The following is a 14910-nucleotide window of genomic DNA, read 5'->3' on the forward strand; positions in this document are numbered from 1 at the left end:
TCCATACCCCATTACCCAATTACCCAAATTACAAACAGTTTTATTAGGATTTACACACACACACACACACACACACACACTCCCCACCGACCTGTGCAACCGTACTACTGTGCAGTTAAGAGACACAAGTCATGGCACCTGCTTGCTATTAGATAAGATGATGCTTTCTGGAGAGTGTACAGTACATTTCTGTATCACTGTTCATGGATTTAAGTTGTCATCTCATGCACTGTGTGTGCTTTTATTGCTTTAGGACAGTTATCGGGCAGAAATCATTAAAAGAATCTCATAACACTGATAAGAGAGCATACTCACGAACACTAATGATTACAGAGTAAGTTTAAATAGTGTATTTCAGTTCTCTAATTGTACTGCGTGATATTTCTAACTCGTGATCACATCTCAGATAAGTTATTCCGGCCTTGTTACAGTATCAGAGAAAAAACAATGGGGCTTTTCACATTTTATTTTACACAACATAACATGTTTATACAGGATGTACTGTATGGATTACTCCATATAACAAAGTAATATACATGTCAACTGCATTATTTAGTATATGCAGAAAATGTTTGGTTTTTTTTGGTCCTTAAAAAAAAACAATGATCAGTCTGTTGCTTTTTTCCCGACTACGTACTGTAAGAGTGCCATGTCCAAAACAGAAACCAAATAGTTTTAAAAGATTAGAGTTTTTTTGTCTGACCTATAATAATAAAACGGTCTGTAAGTCTACCAAAACTGGTGTGATATGGTTGTAAAAAAACAAAAAAAAAAACGAATTATAGTGTGCTTTCTAGAACCCATTCCGACCTGGACAGTGAGTCTTTCCCATGAATTTTGGCCGAAACTTCCAGCTGGGGAAGATCTCCACCGCTCATGGACAAACTGCGTTTGGAGCGAAGGCTGCCAGTCTGCTGTGGGAGACTCCCGTAACTGGTCTGCTTACAGGAGTCTACATTTAACGAGTGTCTCCGACTCACTCTTATACACCCTACTGGTACAGTCATGTAGCGTGAGGACTCGAGCTGCACCCTTCTGGATACTGGCATCACTGTGGTGGAATAGGCCCGTATTTGGGCAGATTTGGGGCGTGCCTTGGCTGAGTTGTTTTTGTTGGTGTTGTCGAGCTCGACACTGATCTGTGTGTCTGGTTTTGGGGGTCCTGCGGGCTTGTGTGAGGCGGCATGCATGGGACGCTGGGAGTTGGGAGAGGCAGGATGCCAGCTGTGACTGGCGGCAGAGGTAGTAACAGTGCAGTCAGGAAGGGCTGGTTTCGAGGTCCACGGCCCAGATGTAGTTCCTACGGTGGGCACTGACTCCACTTGTGGAGAAACCTTCCGACACGCATCCATCTCCACGCCCAGAACCTGCTTGGACATAGACTTAATGATTCCACAGACCTGCAGCTGCTCGCTCCTGGAAGGGGAACGGATTTCCCCCAGCTCCACCCCCTTGTCCTCTCCTTCCTGGTTGCACACTCGATAACGCACAATAAGGAAGATGATAAAAGACAAGACTGAGGCTACGATGATACCTCCAATGATCACAACAATGGTACCGCCAAGGAACTGCGATTGCATGAAGTGGCACCGGAGGTACTGAGGCTCTGTTGAAAAGTGAACACATCCCACTACACGGGTAGCTGTGAGAGTGGTCATCGCGTCATCATAAATTGCCAGCACACAGAGGTCATACGATGTCCCAGCTGCCAAGTTGTTCACCAGGATGCTTTTACTGGTTGGGGGGATCATTCTGTATGGACACATAGTTTAGAACATCAGCAAAATCTGAAACTCACGACTTTGTATTTAAAACACACTGTGTTCAACTGAAGGGCAAAAAAGTAAAACAATTATAGTTATAATAATAAAATTGTCAATTTTACTTCTGCAGACTGTTTAAAATAAAGCTGCTGAGCTATCCATTAATCCTCCTTACTTCCACATTCAAAGAGTCTGAACACCATTTATATAGATAAGAATCATGGTTTGCGTTTTCAAGCTATTTCGAGTGGAAGTGGGAGCACTTCTACATTTTTTACCTTGATTTAATTTCGAATCAACTTTTTTTTTTTTAAATCAGATTAGTTCTTGAAACCACCAACTAGTAGTATATGTAGCTTCCTAAATACTGTAAATCCTACAATTCTTCCAGAATGTCATTGCACTAAAATGAAGAAGGAACATTGCATATAATTATTCATTTCATAATTATAACCCTTGTACAAAGTGACCTGTCATATCAAATCAGGTATTAAGTCACACAGGTTAGTTTTGCGTGAGGGTGTGAGGTACAGTAGGTGAAATGTATAAAATCTTAAATCAATTAATAAATAATCTTAACTTTGTGATCCTTTAACACAATTGCTAATCATTTAATCCTTAACTTTGATTTAAAGCACTTTATACCATTTAGCTGGTCACCCACATGCATGTTTTTCACTATGGTGGCACAGTTATCTTTAGGGGTAGCAGGGAAATTCTGGTGACAAATAAAATTACAGTAAGGGTTCTCTCTTTCTTACTATGTCACAGACGTTTCATTTAAACATTCTAAAGTTAGGATGTCAAACTTTTTTCCGAGGTCCTCCCCCTAAGAAAACTCCCACTGGCCATATCTCAGCAACCAGACATGATACAGTAATAATAAAATAGTGCTTATTGAAGCAAGAATCTGAAAATATGCATAACTCAAATCACCCAAAATGCAACTTAATACCTGATTGGATGGTACATGAAATTTATATGTTGATGAAATATACATATTTATTGTCTTACCTGTATACTAGCGAGTCATCATATGTGCCATTGTATTGGATCTGGAACATCCGAATCCCTGGAATATTCCGTTGTAAGTTGAATTTCACCAGAGCAGAGGAGGATGTAATTTCAGAAATCACCACCCGTTTTTCCTGCCCAGCTTTTGTGTTGCCAATGGCGGTGGCACCATCTCCACCTGATTTGGTGGACGTAGCAATATCTGAGGAGCCAGGATCTGGTTCCTGTACTAAACTTGTGTCGTTAGTGAAATGTGGCAGTTTGATGATAAATAGTTGAACAGTCTGCTGTGCTTCTCCAGAAGGGTTGGATGCCACACATGTAAACGATCCAGAGTCCTTCACTGTGCTGATGAGGATATCTAGCGTCCCGTCGGTGTGCACCAATGTTCGGGATGAGTTAGATACTAGTCTGCCATCAGGGGCAATCCAGTGAATAACAGGATCTGGATCTCCCCGTGCTTTACAGCGCAGAGTAACATGTTGGCCTTCTAGTGCCCGAGTCTCCTGAGAATGACGTGTGATGAGAGGAGGCTCACACAGGAACTCTTCTTCTGACACTGTCCAAAAGTAGCGCCCCGAGAGGTGCTGCGGAGCAGCGCAAGTCTCCAGGTCATCTTCACGCCGTAGTCTCCTCAACCACAGCAACTCACAGTTGCAGCGTAACGGGTTACCCCCAAAACTTAATGCAAATAATGATGGGCCCAAAACACCTGACGTGGCCAAAACACCTGCACGCTGGAAGACTGGATCCGGTGGGAGCTTCTGCAGCTTGTTGGAAGTAACATCCAGACGTTTAAGTTTCATGAGGCCTGAAAATGTGCCCTCAGGTATATACTCTATCATATTGTGGTCCAGACCTAATGTATGAAGGCTAGTCATGTGCTGGATGGCCACCCATGGGGCACTCTCTAGATTGTTGTAGGAGAGATCAAGCTCTTCAAGGGCAAGGAGGTCGTTAAAGGCTCCTATGTGAATATACGTAAGCTGGTTGTTGTTGAGAATAAGATGATGAAGTTTGGACATGCCGCTAAAGGTGTCATTTGTGATTCGTGTCAGACGGTTGCTGTCCAAGTGTAGGGCACGCAGGTTCTCCAGATCATTGAAAGCATGGGGAGTGATAGAGCCTATTGTGTTCCTAGAGAGTGTCAAGTCTACAAGCTTGGTCATGTTGGCAAAGTCCCTCCGTTTGACAGTTGTGATAAAATTGTCCCCAAGTCGCAGTTCTACTGTGTGTCTGTCAATGTCTGGGGGAACAAAAAGCAGCCCCTTTTTGTCACATAAGGTGGCTAAGTTGGGAGGCAGTACTTGACAAATGCAACGTTTGGGACAAATTTGGATCTTCTGGGCTTTTACTGCCATGATCATGACCATCAAGTAAACAAATAAGGTCTCCATCTGGGTCAGCTGTTATAATACCACCCCTGTGAAGAAGAAAGATGAATCAGAACTGTCTCAGTTTGTAATTCAGGTCATAACAACATAACAACACCCGCACCTCTCAGGTGCAAACATATCTTTTAAATGTTCATTTTTTTTACAGTGTTCAAACTGTTATCCACAATAACGTTTTGTTATATATAAATATCAAAAAAGTGCCATAAATAAGAAGGAGTAAATACACAAGGCTGGGCCTGGGACAGATCAACAAAAACCCCTGCTGTACTAGTTCAGGATTTTGGCATGATAATGCTTAGCCTTTCATTTTTGAATATAAATGATGAAAGATTCCACTGGCCATCTAGTTACTCATTTAAATGAGGCTGATGCCTCTTAAGATCATCTGGAGACAAAGAGAAAGGATCAGCACATATGCCACATCAGGAGGTAGATGTGGTTCTGTTCATATTGATTTTCCATAGTGCTTCAATGCTGCTCAAGTTTCTGAGTATACACATGTGAGGAGGGATATAGTATATATATATTCAATGACTCTTGACAGGGATATAACCTTGACAAAGGATCAAAATTTTAATACAATCTAAAAATGATGAATGGTGAAATTATGAATCTTATTATGAATCTGCTTATTATTTTCTCAGGTAAGACTTTTCATACTCTAGTTCTCGCATGTTCTGTAAAATAAACAGAGTGCATTATATTTTAGTAGATTTAATAATTTGGTCAGTATTGATGTATGAATATTCTTTTATGCAGCATATATTCAGCATATCAACTGTAACTTTGACATGTGCCATCAAGGGAAACAGGCCTTTAACTCCAGTCACAACTTAACACTAACTGTCATGTTGAAAAGCTAACTGTCATATATCATAGTTACAGACATGAGGGACTTATCAGATCACAATCTTGGTATCTGTGTGTAAAATCAGCCATAAATCCAAGCTATTTTGACGTATACGATATGAAATCCTAACGGCCTCAACTGAAATGACTAGAACAGAAAAAGATATTGCATGATAAAATTTCCTCTACATCTAATCCTGTCTCTTTAAATTTAGAAATGTTCTGCTCCCGAGCAGGCTAAAGAGCTTCTCTTTTGTGTTCCTCTGAATATTTGTGACATTTTGCCACATTATTTGACCTAAAGGTTGTTCATATGAATTGAGATGTGATGTAATTGTTCAATGAACTGATTATAACACTCTTTTAGCATGTCAAATGCTCTTCACATCATGCCACTTTATTAACTAACTGCCGCTGGTACTGCAGGCCAACCAGCTGGCTGCTTTAGCTGGCAGAGCTTCTGTCTGCTTGCTGGGATGAAGTGGAGCCGCTATTACCCCCCACTGAAACACTGCATCGACTTGCTCAGAGTCGGGATTTTTATTTTTTTTTTTATTCAAGAGAAAAACATCAAATGTGAAAAGAACAGCATAAATGCATGTTGGGATATAAAGAAGAATTGAACATAAGATATTTTTATAAAGGAAGAATATATAAGGAATGGAGAGAAGGGGGGAAATATTTTCCAAATATACATCACCCTTTACAGATTATCACATGCTGTCAGATTGCAGACGAAACCTGATACATGCAAACCCTGCTTCTAAAAATACACATAAATTCATGGCTATTATATCTTACTTTCTGGCCCTCCTTTTAGACAGCTTCTGCCCTGCACCATGTTGTGTGTGTAATCAGGGTCATCTGGGATCGGGTTTAAGACTGCAGTAGTCAGATGCTTTCGATTGTTAAGCTGCAAAAGACTGTTTCCTGCAGGTCTCTTTATTATGTAGGTATGTTTAACATAAAATATCAAGGATCCAGCTGGCAATTCTGAATGTAAGAATATCTCTCTGTATTGACCTACTACACTCACCTCTATGCTAGCAGATAAAACAGAAACGATTTCAAACGAAACCTGCAGACGTACAAGACACCAGACCTTTCAGTGACAGGAACATGTCGGCCCAGCTTCATGCTTAAAAGGCATTTTCATAATAATGCTAATGGAGCAGTGGTGACTGCTTGCACATTATCACTGTCACTAAAATCAGGTCAGTAAAATCATTCGACCATGCATTTTTCTCTCCTTGTTTGTTTTACTGATTTTTTTTCCCCTGAACATGTGCAGCCAGATTAATTATGATTCAGTCCCTTTTACAATTAAGGACAGGTAATCCAGACATATACACCCTGTATACTGGGATGATCCACATGCAGATGACATCACCATTATCAGGTTGGTCTAGTGCAATCTTTATTGAGATATGACTGCTTTTGTCACTCATGTTACTGAAATCAATGAAATATCTTGCACTCAGCTTTATGAGTGAGCTTTCATGCACGTCTCTCTCTCACTCTCTCTCTCTCTCACACACACATCCATGTTCTGTCGGACAACGTCTTACTGCACAGCCTGCATTATTTTTTCCTTAGTTTATAAAAGCATTGATGGTTAAAAATATTGGTTCAAGGTATATTCATATATGCATGCTTAGAGCTTTAATTATGCATTGAACAGTGACGACTATACATATGTAGTGGCCAAGTTAGTCTGTTAGGATGGATAAATCTCTTCATTACCTAGGTAATCAATTGGATTAATATGTAACTTATGAAAATATGAAAACGAAGGTTTAATGATGCCACATTGCTCTGAGACGGTAATAAGATGCTCAGCTTGCCATCTCAACACCAAGGTTAGGCATGCATAATTGGTAACCACACAGACTATGCATTGAACATTAGGCTACAAGAGGGATATTTGTCGGTAGGGAACGACTTTGCAATGCAATCCGAGTATACAGTCGAGATTCCAAATGGTGTATGGAATTCTGTGACCTTGCCATGTACTATCTACACGAACAGGTTCAGTCTCCATAAGATCATATTTCGACAATTAATAAACAATTTTTTTTAAAAAGCAATAAAACTTTCATTTTAATATTAGCACAATGGCGGGATCGCGAAGAAGGAAAGCACCAGGGTGCAACGCCTTGTGAAAGAATTACCTTGTGTAGATCTGAGGCTTGCTTCGTGCGGCACACCGCCCCTCTTCCCACCAAAGCCCGCTTTTTTTCCCCCCGTTACAGCAGCATGATCGCCCAGTTTGCTCCTTTAGCGTTGGAATAGATGACTAAATAAAACAACACGGATGAGATCCCATCTCTGCAGGAGAAACAGACGTCCGGATACGAGGATCCCGTGTGCACGAGACGCTCACTTGCGGATGCTCCTTCGCGTCTGTGTCTCCGCGCGTGCCCGCATCACGCGCCGCTCTAACGGAGAAAACGTCTCGGTGGCCAAACACACAGCGCGACTGGGCTTGAACTGGGATCGCATCTCAGCAGGCCAGGCCAGATGTTTTCAGCAGCTCTTGGCTCACCCGCCCCAAATATGGCCTCCGGTGGTGTCAGTGTGGAGCGGCGGAGCAGGCAGGTGTCACATCCGCTCGCTTCCCCGCGCGCCGCCGCGCTTTGACATGATGACAGCGCAACGCGCACCGCAGCTGGACGTGCGGGGCTTCAGACTAGAGATCTCCGGGAAGAAGAAGAAGAAGAAGAAGGGGGGAAAAATCGCGATCAAGATGTTTAATTGCAAGTGTAGCTAATCCACAGTATTGCTTAGCAGGTTTACAGAAGGGCATGTCATCAATCCCGTCTCTTCTACACTAATTAAGCATATTGAGCTGAATCAACTGCAGTAAGAACAGATTAATGTCACTTATCAAGGCCTTAATCCATGCATCATGTTGATTATCAAAAAAAAAGGCCTGAAATTCTATAGGTCTAAGTGGTGGAGCTACTCGAAGCAAAGCTATATTAAATTTCAGCCCCCCAAAAATAAATTATTAATGTGTGTTCTGAGTGATCATTAATTCCCAGATTAAAACATGCACTGATAAGCATTGGTTAGTGTTCCTGCGACCCAAGCTGTCCCTCTTGTCAAACTGTGCATAACATATGTACAACACTTCAAAACCAGTTGTGTCCAAGATCTGCGTTGTGTCGGCCATCACCGTTCACACTCACACCATAAAATAGGTCACTGAATCATTTTGGAAGACATTTCCCAGCCAGTCTGATGCCAATACAGTGCTCCAGGCCAGTATTGACTTTGATACAGATACTCCTTATCAGGTTGGTGCATCCCTAGAAACGTACACATTCTGTTTATTGGTTGATGTAAATTTATTCCCAGAGCTACAGTATGCATTGGAGTAGAGTTTTGTACTACACAAAGATTAGGCCAAATTAAATCTTAAATAACTTCCAGTTCACAACACTGTAAAACACATAAGGCAAAGAATGCTTAAATTATGAAGACAAAGCCCACTAAGCCATACCTATTCCCCACAATTACACACCAGGGATAGATCATGTTGTGAAGAACAGTATAGTCCTAAAAGTAATGAAGCTGCTCTGCCAAATCTGTAAAGCTGATTATAATTAAAACATAAGCTTTAATGTCTTTTAGGTTTTTATTGAACTTCATGGGCTGTTTATAATCTTGCTGTTTATTTCTTTTGGTAACTGAGGAACTGAGCATAGGTAAGGGAATCAGCTCTTTCTCCACTCCTGCTTTTTTCTTCCAAATACATGCCCATATCATCTCTTGGTGAGTCTGCAATACTGCGACTCCACAATGGCTCCAAGATGCCTAGCAGCTCACGGACATGTGCTGAGATTGCCTGCAAAAGAGACATCAAAATGAGTGATCTTCAGGATGAAATGCTTGAATTTCTTATAACTTGTCTACTGGATTTAAAAGTTTTTTGAGTCTTTTAGGCTCTTAGGTATAGCTGCTGTGTCTCCATTCAACGCTGAGCAGAAATATATATAAGTTCTCAACTTACTGACTCCATTTATGCGGAAAGAGTAAAAGAAAAGGGTTTAAATGAGTGATTCTGTTACACATAAGGGGAACTCTGAGAACTTGGGATAATTCTTGGCAGCCTCTGATTTGTGCTAGATAGTCAGTACCCCCGGGCAGGAGATGATGAATAGTAGGGAGGAGACAGGGAGGGGGTAAGTGTTAAAATTTCATTATGAGTACAGAGAGAAGTGAATTTATAGGAAATTAACTTAGAAACAGGGTGGAGAGTTATGTGTGATATTTTTTTCCCCTAAACTTTTGCTATTTTTATAACTGCATTTTTTAAGTAATGCCAATTGCATCCTACAGAAACAAAGACGGGAACTTTTTTTATGTTAGAATCTTAAAAACAATGTATTTCAAGCTATATGGAATGTATTTCTTGTGGTAGATAATGTATTCTTACCTTCATATGTTCAAAGTCAGTGATTCCTAATCGTGGCAAATAATGGCAGTTCACATAAATCAGCTTTTTGCCTGTGATGAAATTCTCAGTAAAACATGCCTGTGAGCAGTTCAAAATACAATTAAAACACAAGTTAAAGCCATGATTTTATGTACGTTATTGCTTTAATTATTCAGATAAAATATAAGATTAATTTTCAAAGCAATACGAAAACATGTGTGCTCATCTGTGGCCTACATCTGTATTTATGTTTGTCTTGGTGTCTGTTTTCCAGTGTTGTTAAGAAAAGAGCACACACTGCTGATGTTTATGAAAAGAAGACTGTTTTCTTGTCCACGTGATGCTGGCAAAGCATAACTGGACAGTGATGACAAAGCGTTATGAAAGAAAAGCTGCCCAGACTTTTTAACAAGAGGGGGGAAACACTGGCATTTTCAAAGTCCCATTGCTTATGCAAGATTTGCTCGAATTTGTAGGCTACATTAAGCACAAATGGCCTCTCATGGATTTATCTTTTACTTCTATAAAGTCTAATGAAAATATAGAATTTGAAATGTTTGGTTCTTCTTCTTCTTCTTCTACTTGTTTAATGAGGGTTGAAATCCAGTAGGTTACTTTACCGCCAACCGTAGGTCTCATTGTTCTTCATCTTTCCGGCCTCTTAAAGCCTTTTTTTCACAACAGCAACATCTAATGCTTCCTTTCCTGATCTTGTCTTGACTTGTTCTGTGTCTTGCACTTTGGCACACTTTTTCAGCTCAACACGTGTCCTCTCAGTACCATTCAGCATCTTTAGTTCTGTAAGTTGCATCGCCGCCACCTATTGATCTCAATCTCCTCAGCTTCCCTGTCCTTTAAAGCTGACTTTCCAGTCCAGTCTTCCTCAAAAACAACTTTAAATGCTTCCTACCCTAATCAGTGACTCCCTATTCTAAAAGATTTTTAATATTGCTTTCTACTCTTCCTAGTTAAACAACCTATGTTTTTTTTTTTCATATGACCCAGGCCCAGGTTGGAGCTCTGCTCGAAATAAACTCATAAATTCCTTTATATTTTCAGGAGCATTAATATCTATGTCACAGTGCTAATATACATGCATCTATATTTTTACCGTGTATTGGGGAAATCCGAGTGATTCTATCCAATTGGCCACGTCCTGGCAACTCCACTGGAGGAACGCCATTTTTAAGTTTGTCCTGTTGCCATGGCAACACTTCATCTAATGGAAAGTAGTTTCAATGCAAGTTACATACACACACACAGTAAAAGAGAGAGAGAGAGAGAGAGAGAGAGAGAGAGAGAGAGAGAGAGCTTGGTAAAAGAAAATACTGTAATGAATAAATAAAGACATAACTTTGGGAATTGTGGAATGCAAAAATAATTGTAAAGTCAGATGATGAAATGGGAGAGTGTGCATGTTTTAATAGAGCATTGTGTTCTTACCGGCAGTAACATGGCCCTGCTGCCTCCTACACTCTGCAGCTCTTAATTTAATTTCACTGTGTTGTGGCTTCATGTTGCGCTCGTGCTTAATTGCGTTCATGCATCAAGTCCGCCAGCCGCTGGTCCGATTCATCTATTTGACATGTGTTTTTATTATATTATCTTTTCCCCCAGCTTATTATTGATTTTAACAATCAGGAACATGTGTTACTTTATATTTCGTCTAGATCATATGTTTTACAACATTCTTGGTCGATATAATGATTAGACAGGGAAGTGTGATTATGACTAGGATCAATCAACCAGCTCAGACTCTCAGTGCACTATTTAATTCATTATGTATTACCGAAAACTCACAGTGGGTGGAAATTGGGCATTAAAAATTGGTATTAAAGTCTATATTTCTAATAAAAATTTATTGAAACAAATTGAGGTGGCACAGTGGCTTAGTGGTTAGCACTCTCCCAAATTGCCGGTAGTGTGTGAATGAGTGTGAGCCCTGCGATGGATTAGCAGCCTGTTCAGGTTATACCCTGCCTTGTGTTTCGTGGGATAAGCTTCAGGCTGCCCGTGACCCTGTATACAGGATTAAGCGGTATAGACGATAAATGAGTGAGTAAAACAAATTGTATATGTACTTACTATACTAACAAAGCAAATCTTTTTTTTTAACATAGCACAGCTTCCTCTGATGCAATGCAAAGTCTTTCAAAGGAAGTCATTTGGAGTATTGCTGAGAACCTCCTAAATCTCCATGCCAGCAAGTCCGCCAGGGTGCGAAGCTTTATCCTGTATACCTCCTCCTTTGCGTTGCCCACAAAAATTACATGAAGTGAGATCTAGACGTATTAAAGGCCAGTGTCCTGGAAAATGCTGGCCTAATGACGTGCTCACAGAGTAAAATGAGGAGACTCCAGTGATACTACAAGTTCAATAGCCATTAAATATTGCCTAGTTATTTTGACCTACCCTGTATTACTGAAATTACGTTTAAAATATACTATATGGACAGAAGTGTTTGGCTAAAACTGTTTTAGCCCCTTATCCTCAATAAAGGGCGATCTTAATGCTTCAGCATACCAAGACTACTTGGACAATGCTATGCTTCCAACTTTGTGGCAACAGTTTGTGGAAGATTTTGGTGGCAGGTTTGGCCAAATGGTACTTTTGTCCATATAGTGTAACATGCACAATTATTATTATCTCTAATAGTACTATTAGTAATAAATATGTTATGTATGTATATTGTAATATACATACCATGTAAGGGAAAAGATCCCCATTTTCTTCAGAAACAGCCTTTGCAATATTAATCCTTATACATTTATGGCATTTGGGAGACGCTCTTATTCAGGGACTTGCTTTAGGGGCCCAGCGGTGGCAGGCTGTTGCTGCTGGGGTTTAAACCTGGGACCTTCTGATCAGTAGTCCAACACCTTAACCAATGACTGCTCCTGCCCTGTAAACCTTTAAATCTTATCGATTACCTTAAGTTCTTCATTAGGGTATTTTTTTAGCACACACTGATGCTGTTACATGTCTTGTTATTTTATAAAGCCAGTTTAGTAGATTTAGGTCTGGGGACTGAGGAGGCCAGGAGTTTCCATCCTTTTTGTCAGCTGAACCTAAATTATTTATCTAAAGCTTCCCTTCAGGTCTAGTAGCCTAACGTTAAGTGAAATTATTGTAATAAGCCTGCTTTTTTTATCAGGGTTCTTTTTACCTTGTGAAATATATGATCGTTAGTTTTAGTAATACAAATATCTAGTTGAATGTGACATTCTCATTAAAAGACTTAATGAACATAATAAACACTCTGTATCACCTATCCCAACATACAGACTGTTAACTATTTAGGGAATGAAGCATTGAGCAATGCCCTTAACCCTCGGCTGCACAGTTGCATTCGGTTTTAGTTGTAAACTGCTTATGATAAATGAGTAAATGTAAAATTAATTCATAATTAATCATAAAGTTCACGTCATGTTCTGTGTCTCTCTCTTATTCAGTAATGCATGCAGAGTCATACTGAGAAACTGCTTATGGGCTTTGAACATTTTTATTTGTATAAGTAGTCTACTTCTAGTATGTTTTGTTTTTGAGTCCACTTGAACTGACTATGTATGCTCTAACTGTATAAATATGTGATCACACTTCAGTAAATTTAGAGATTTATACAGCCTGTGTGATATCATCCTCTTCGGGTGCTCACACTTGGACAGAAAAGACAGATGGTTTCGAAAACATCTACTGCAGACCTTTTGCATAGAGGGTGATCCCAATAATGTCAGCGATGATACTGTACTTGTATAATTGTAACCTGTTTTTGAATGAGTCAGGCAAGCCACAACTCTTATAAGGACAATATACAGCTTTCAAAATTCCACAGTTATTTACATTTACATTTACATTTAGTCATTTGGCAGACGCTCTTATCCAGAGCGACTAACATTTTTTATCTCATTACACATCTGAGCAGTTGAGGGTTAAGGGCCTTGCTCAATTGCTCAATTATTTCATAATTCATAATTCAAATATATATTTTTAATAATAAACTTGTATTTTTCAAGCCATTAATGATTCAGTGACAAGGTGCATTATCCTGCTGAAGGAATGCATTGTCCGTGAAGGGGTGTACTTGGTCAGCAACAAATTTTAGACAGGTGTTAATTGATTAAGACCAGGCCACCTTCTTTGACTGCCCCCTGGTCCAGTTCTGATGCTCACACACCCATTGTAGAAAATGGTCAGCATATTCACCCTGAACTGTCTGCAGCTATGCAGACCCATAAACAACTAAATGTGATGTATTGTGTGTTCTGACATCTTTCTAGTGGATAAAACATAACTTTTTCAGCAATTTGAGCTAGAGCAAGAGCTCTTCTGGGCCAGCCTTCACTCCCCATTTGCATCAGTGAACCTTGGCTGCCCATGATCCTGTCACCATTTAACTAGTTTTGCTTCTTTGGATCACTTTTGGTAGGTCCTGAGCACTGCAGACTGGGAACATCCCACAAGAGCTGCAGTTTTGGAGTTGACTTTACCCAGTTATCTAGGCATCACAATTTGGCTCTTTGTCAAAGTCACTCACAGGCTTAAACTTCAGGGAGAAAATGAAAAATGATTTATATATATATATATATATATATATATATATATATATATATATATATATATATATATATCAAATTTTGATATATATATGGATATACCATATATATATAAATTTGGACACAAGTTTGGATTTCTTTTCTACATTCTAGAACTATAAACTATGACATACCACATATGGTATTAAATAACTAAGTAACAACAGGCAGTTGTTATTTTAAGACAGGAAGGTCAACTGTTCTCGAATAGTTCTTGCAAGAACAGTATTGTCAAGTATTGTCAAGACCATCCCAGGAAAGCAAGACCAAAACTTACCTCTACTGCGGAGGAGAAGTTCATTTAGAGTTACCAGCCGCAAAAATCACTAATAACAGCATTAGAGCCATTATGAAGGCTTTACACAACAACAAAACAAAAGTAGCAGACACAGGCTTAAGGTTAACTGTTTAAAGGGGATTATTGCATAATTTGAATGTCTTCAGCATTTTATACAGTCAAGCCCGAAATGATCCATACCCCAGGCAAAATTTTTTTTTTTTGAAAGTTTTTTCCTGATTAGAAATGACACAGGCATCTCCCAGAACATAATAAGACAATGTACAAGAGCTGTCATTGTGGGGGAAAAAATATTACTCATCTTTTATTTATATCATACTAGCTCTATATCATTATACTGTATATACTGTGTGTGTGTGTGTGTATATATATATATATATATATAAAATGTGTGTGCATAATGGTATGTATAGCAACAGTCAAAATCACAAGTTAGATGGAAAGCACTTTTTACTTTTCCACAACTCCTCGATTTGTCACTTTTTTATACCACAATCCTTTTTGCATCTGATTGTAGTAGTAATTGTAGTAAGAACTTCATTTCCCAGAATTCCAC

At 39.5% G+C, this 14910-nt stretch overlaps 1 protein-coding gene across 1 annotated transcript; it reads right to left on the reverse strand.

Annotated features, from left to right (window-relative positions):
- Positions 1-155: 155 nt before the first annotated feature.
- lrfn5b (leucine rich repeat and fibronectin type III domain containing 5b) lies at positions 156-7289 on the reverse strand. The gene is made up of 3 exons (XM_053489548.1): positions 7195-7289; positions 2778-4200; positions 156-1752 (listed from the first exon to the last, which is right to left on the reverse strand). The coding sequence occupies exons 2-3, from the start codon at positions 4172-4174 to the stop codon at positions 780-782; spliced, it is 2370 nt and encodes a 789-aa protein (XP_053345523.1). The 5' UTR covers positions 4175-4200; positions 7195-7289; the 3' UTR covers positions 156-779.
- Between the last annotated feature and the right edge of the window lie 7621 nt (positions 7290-14910).

The sequence above is a fragment of the Clarias gariepinus genome, chromosome 27 (assembly GCF_024256425.1).
Source record: "Clarias gariepinus isolate MV-2021 ecotype Netherlands chromosome 27, CGAR_prim_01v2, whole genome shotgun sequence".
Lineage (NCBI taxonomy): Eukaryota > Metazoa > Chordata > Actinopteri > Siluriformes > Clariidae > Clarias > Clarias gariepinus.

What these genes read in the sequence shown, in the direction of transcription:
- lrfn5b (XM_053489548.1), bottom strand. Translation starts at nt 4,174, where the DNA reads ATGGAGACCTTATTTGTTTACTTGATGGTCATGATCATGGCAGTAAAA. An exon ending in GATGACTCGCTAGTATACAG is followed by an intron (nt 1,753 to 2,777) that starts GTAAGACAATAA and finishes GTGTCCATACAG; the next exon opens with AATGATCCCCCCAACCAGTA.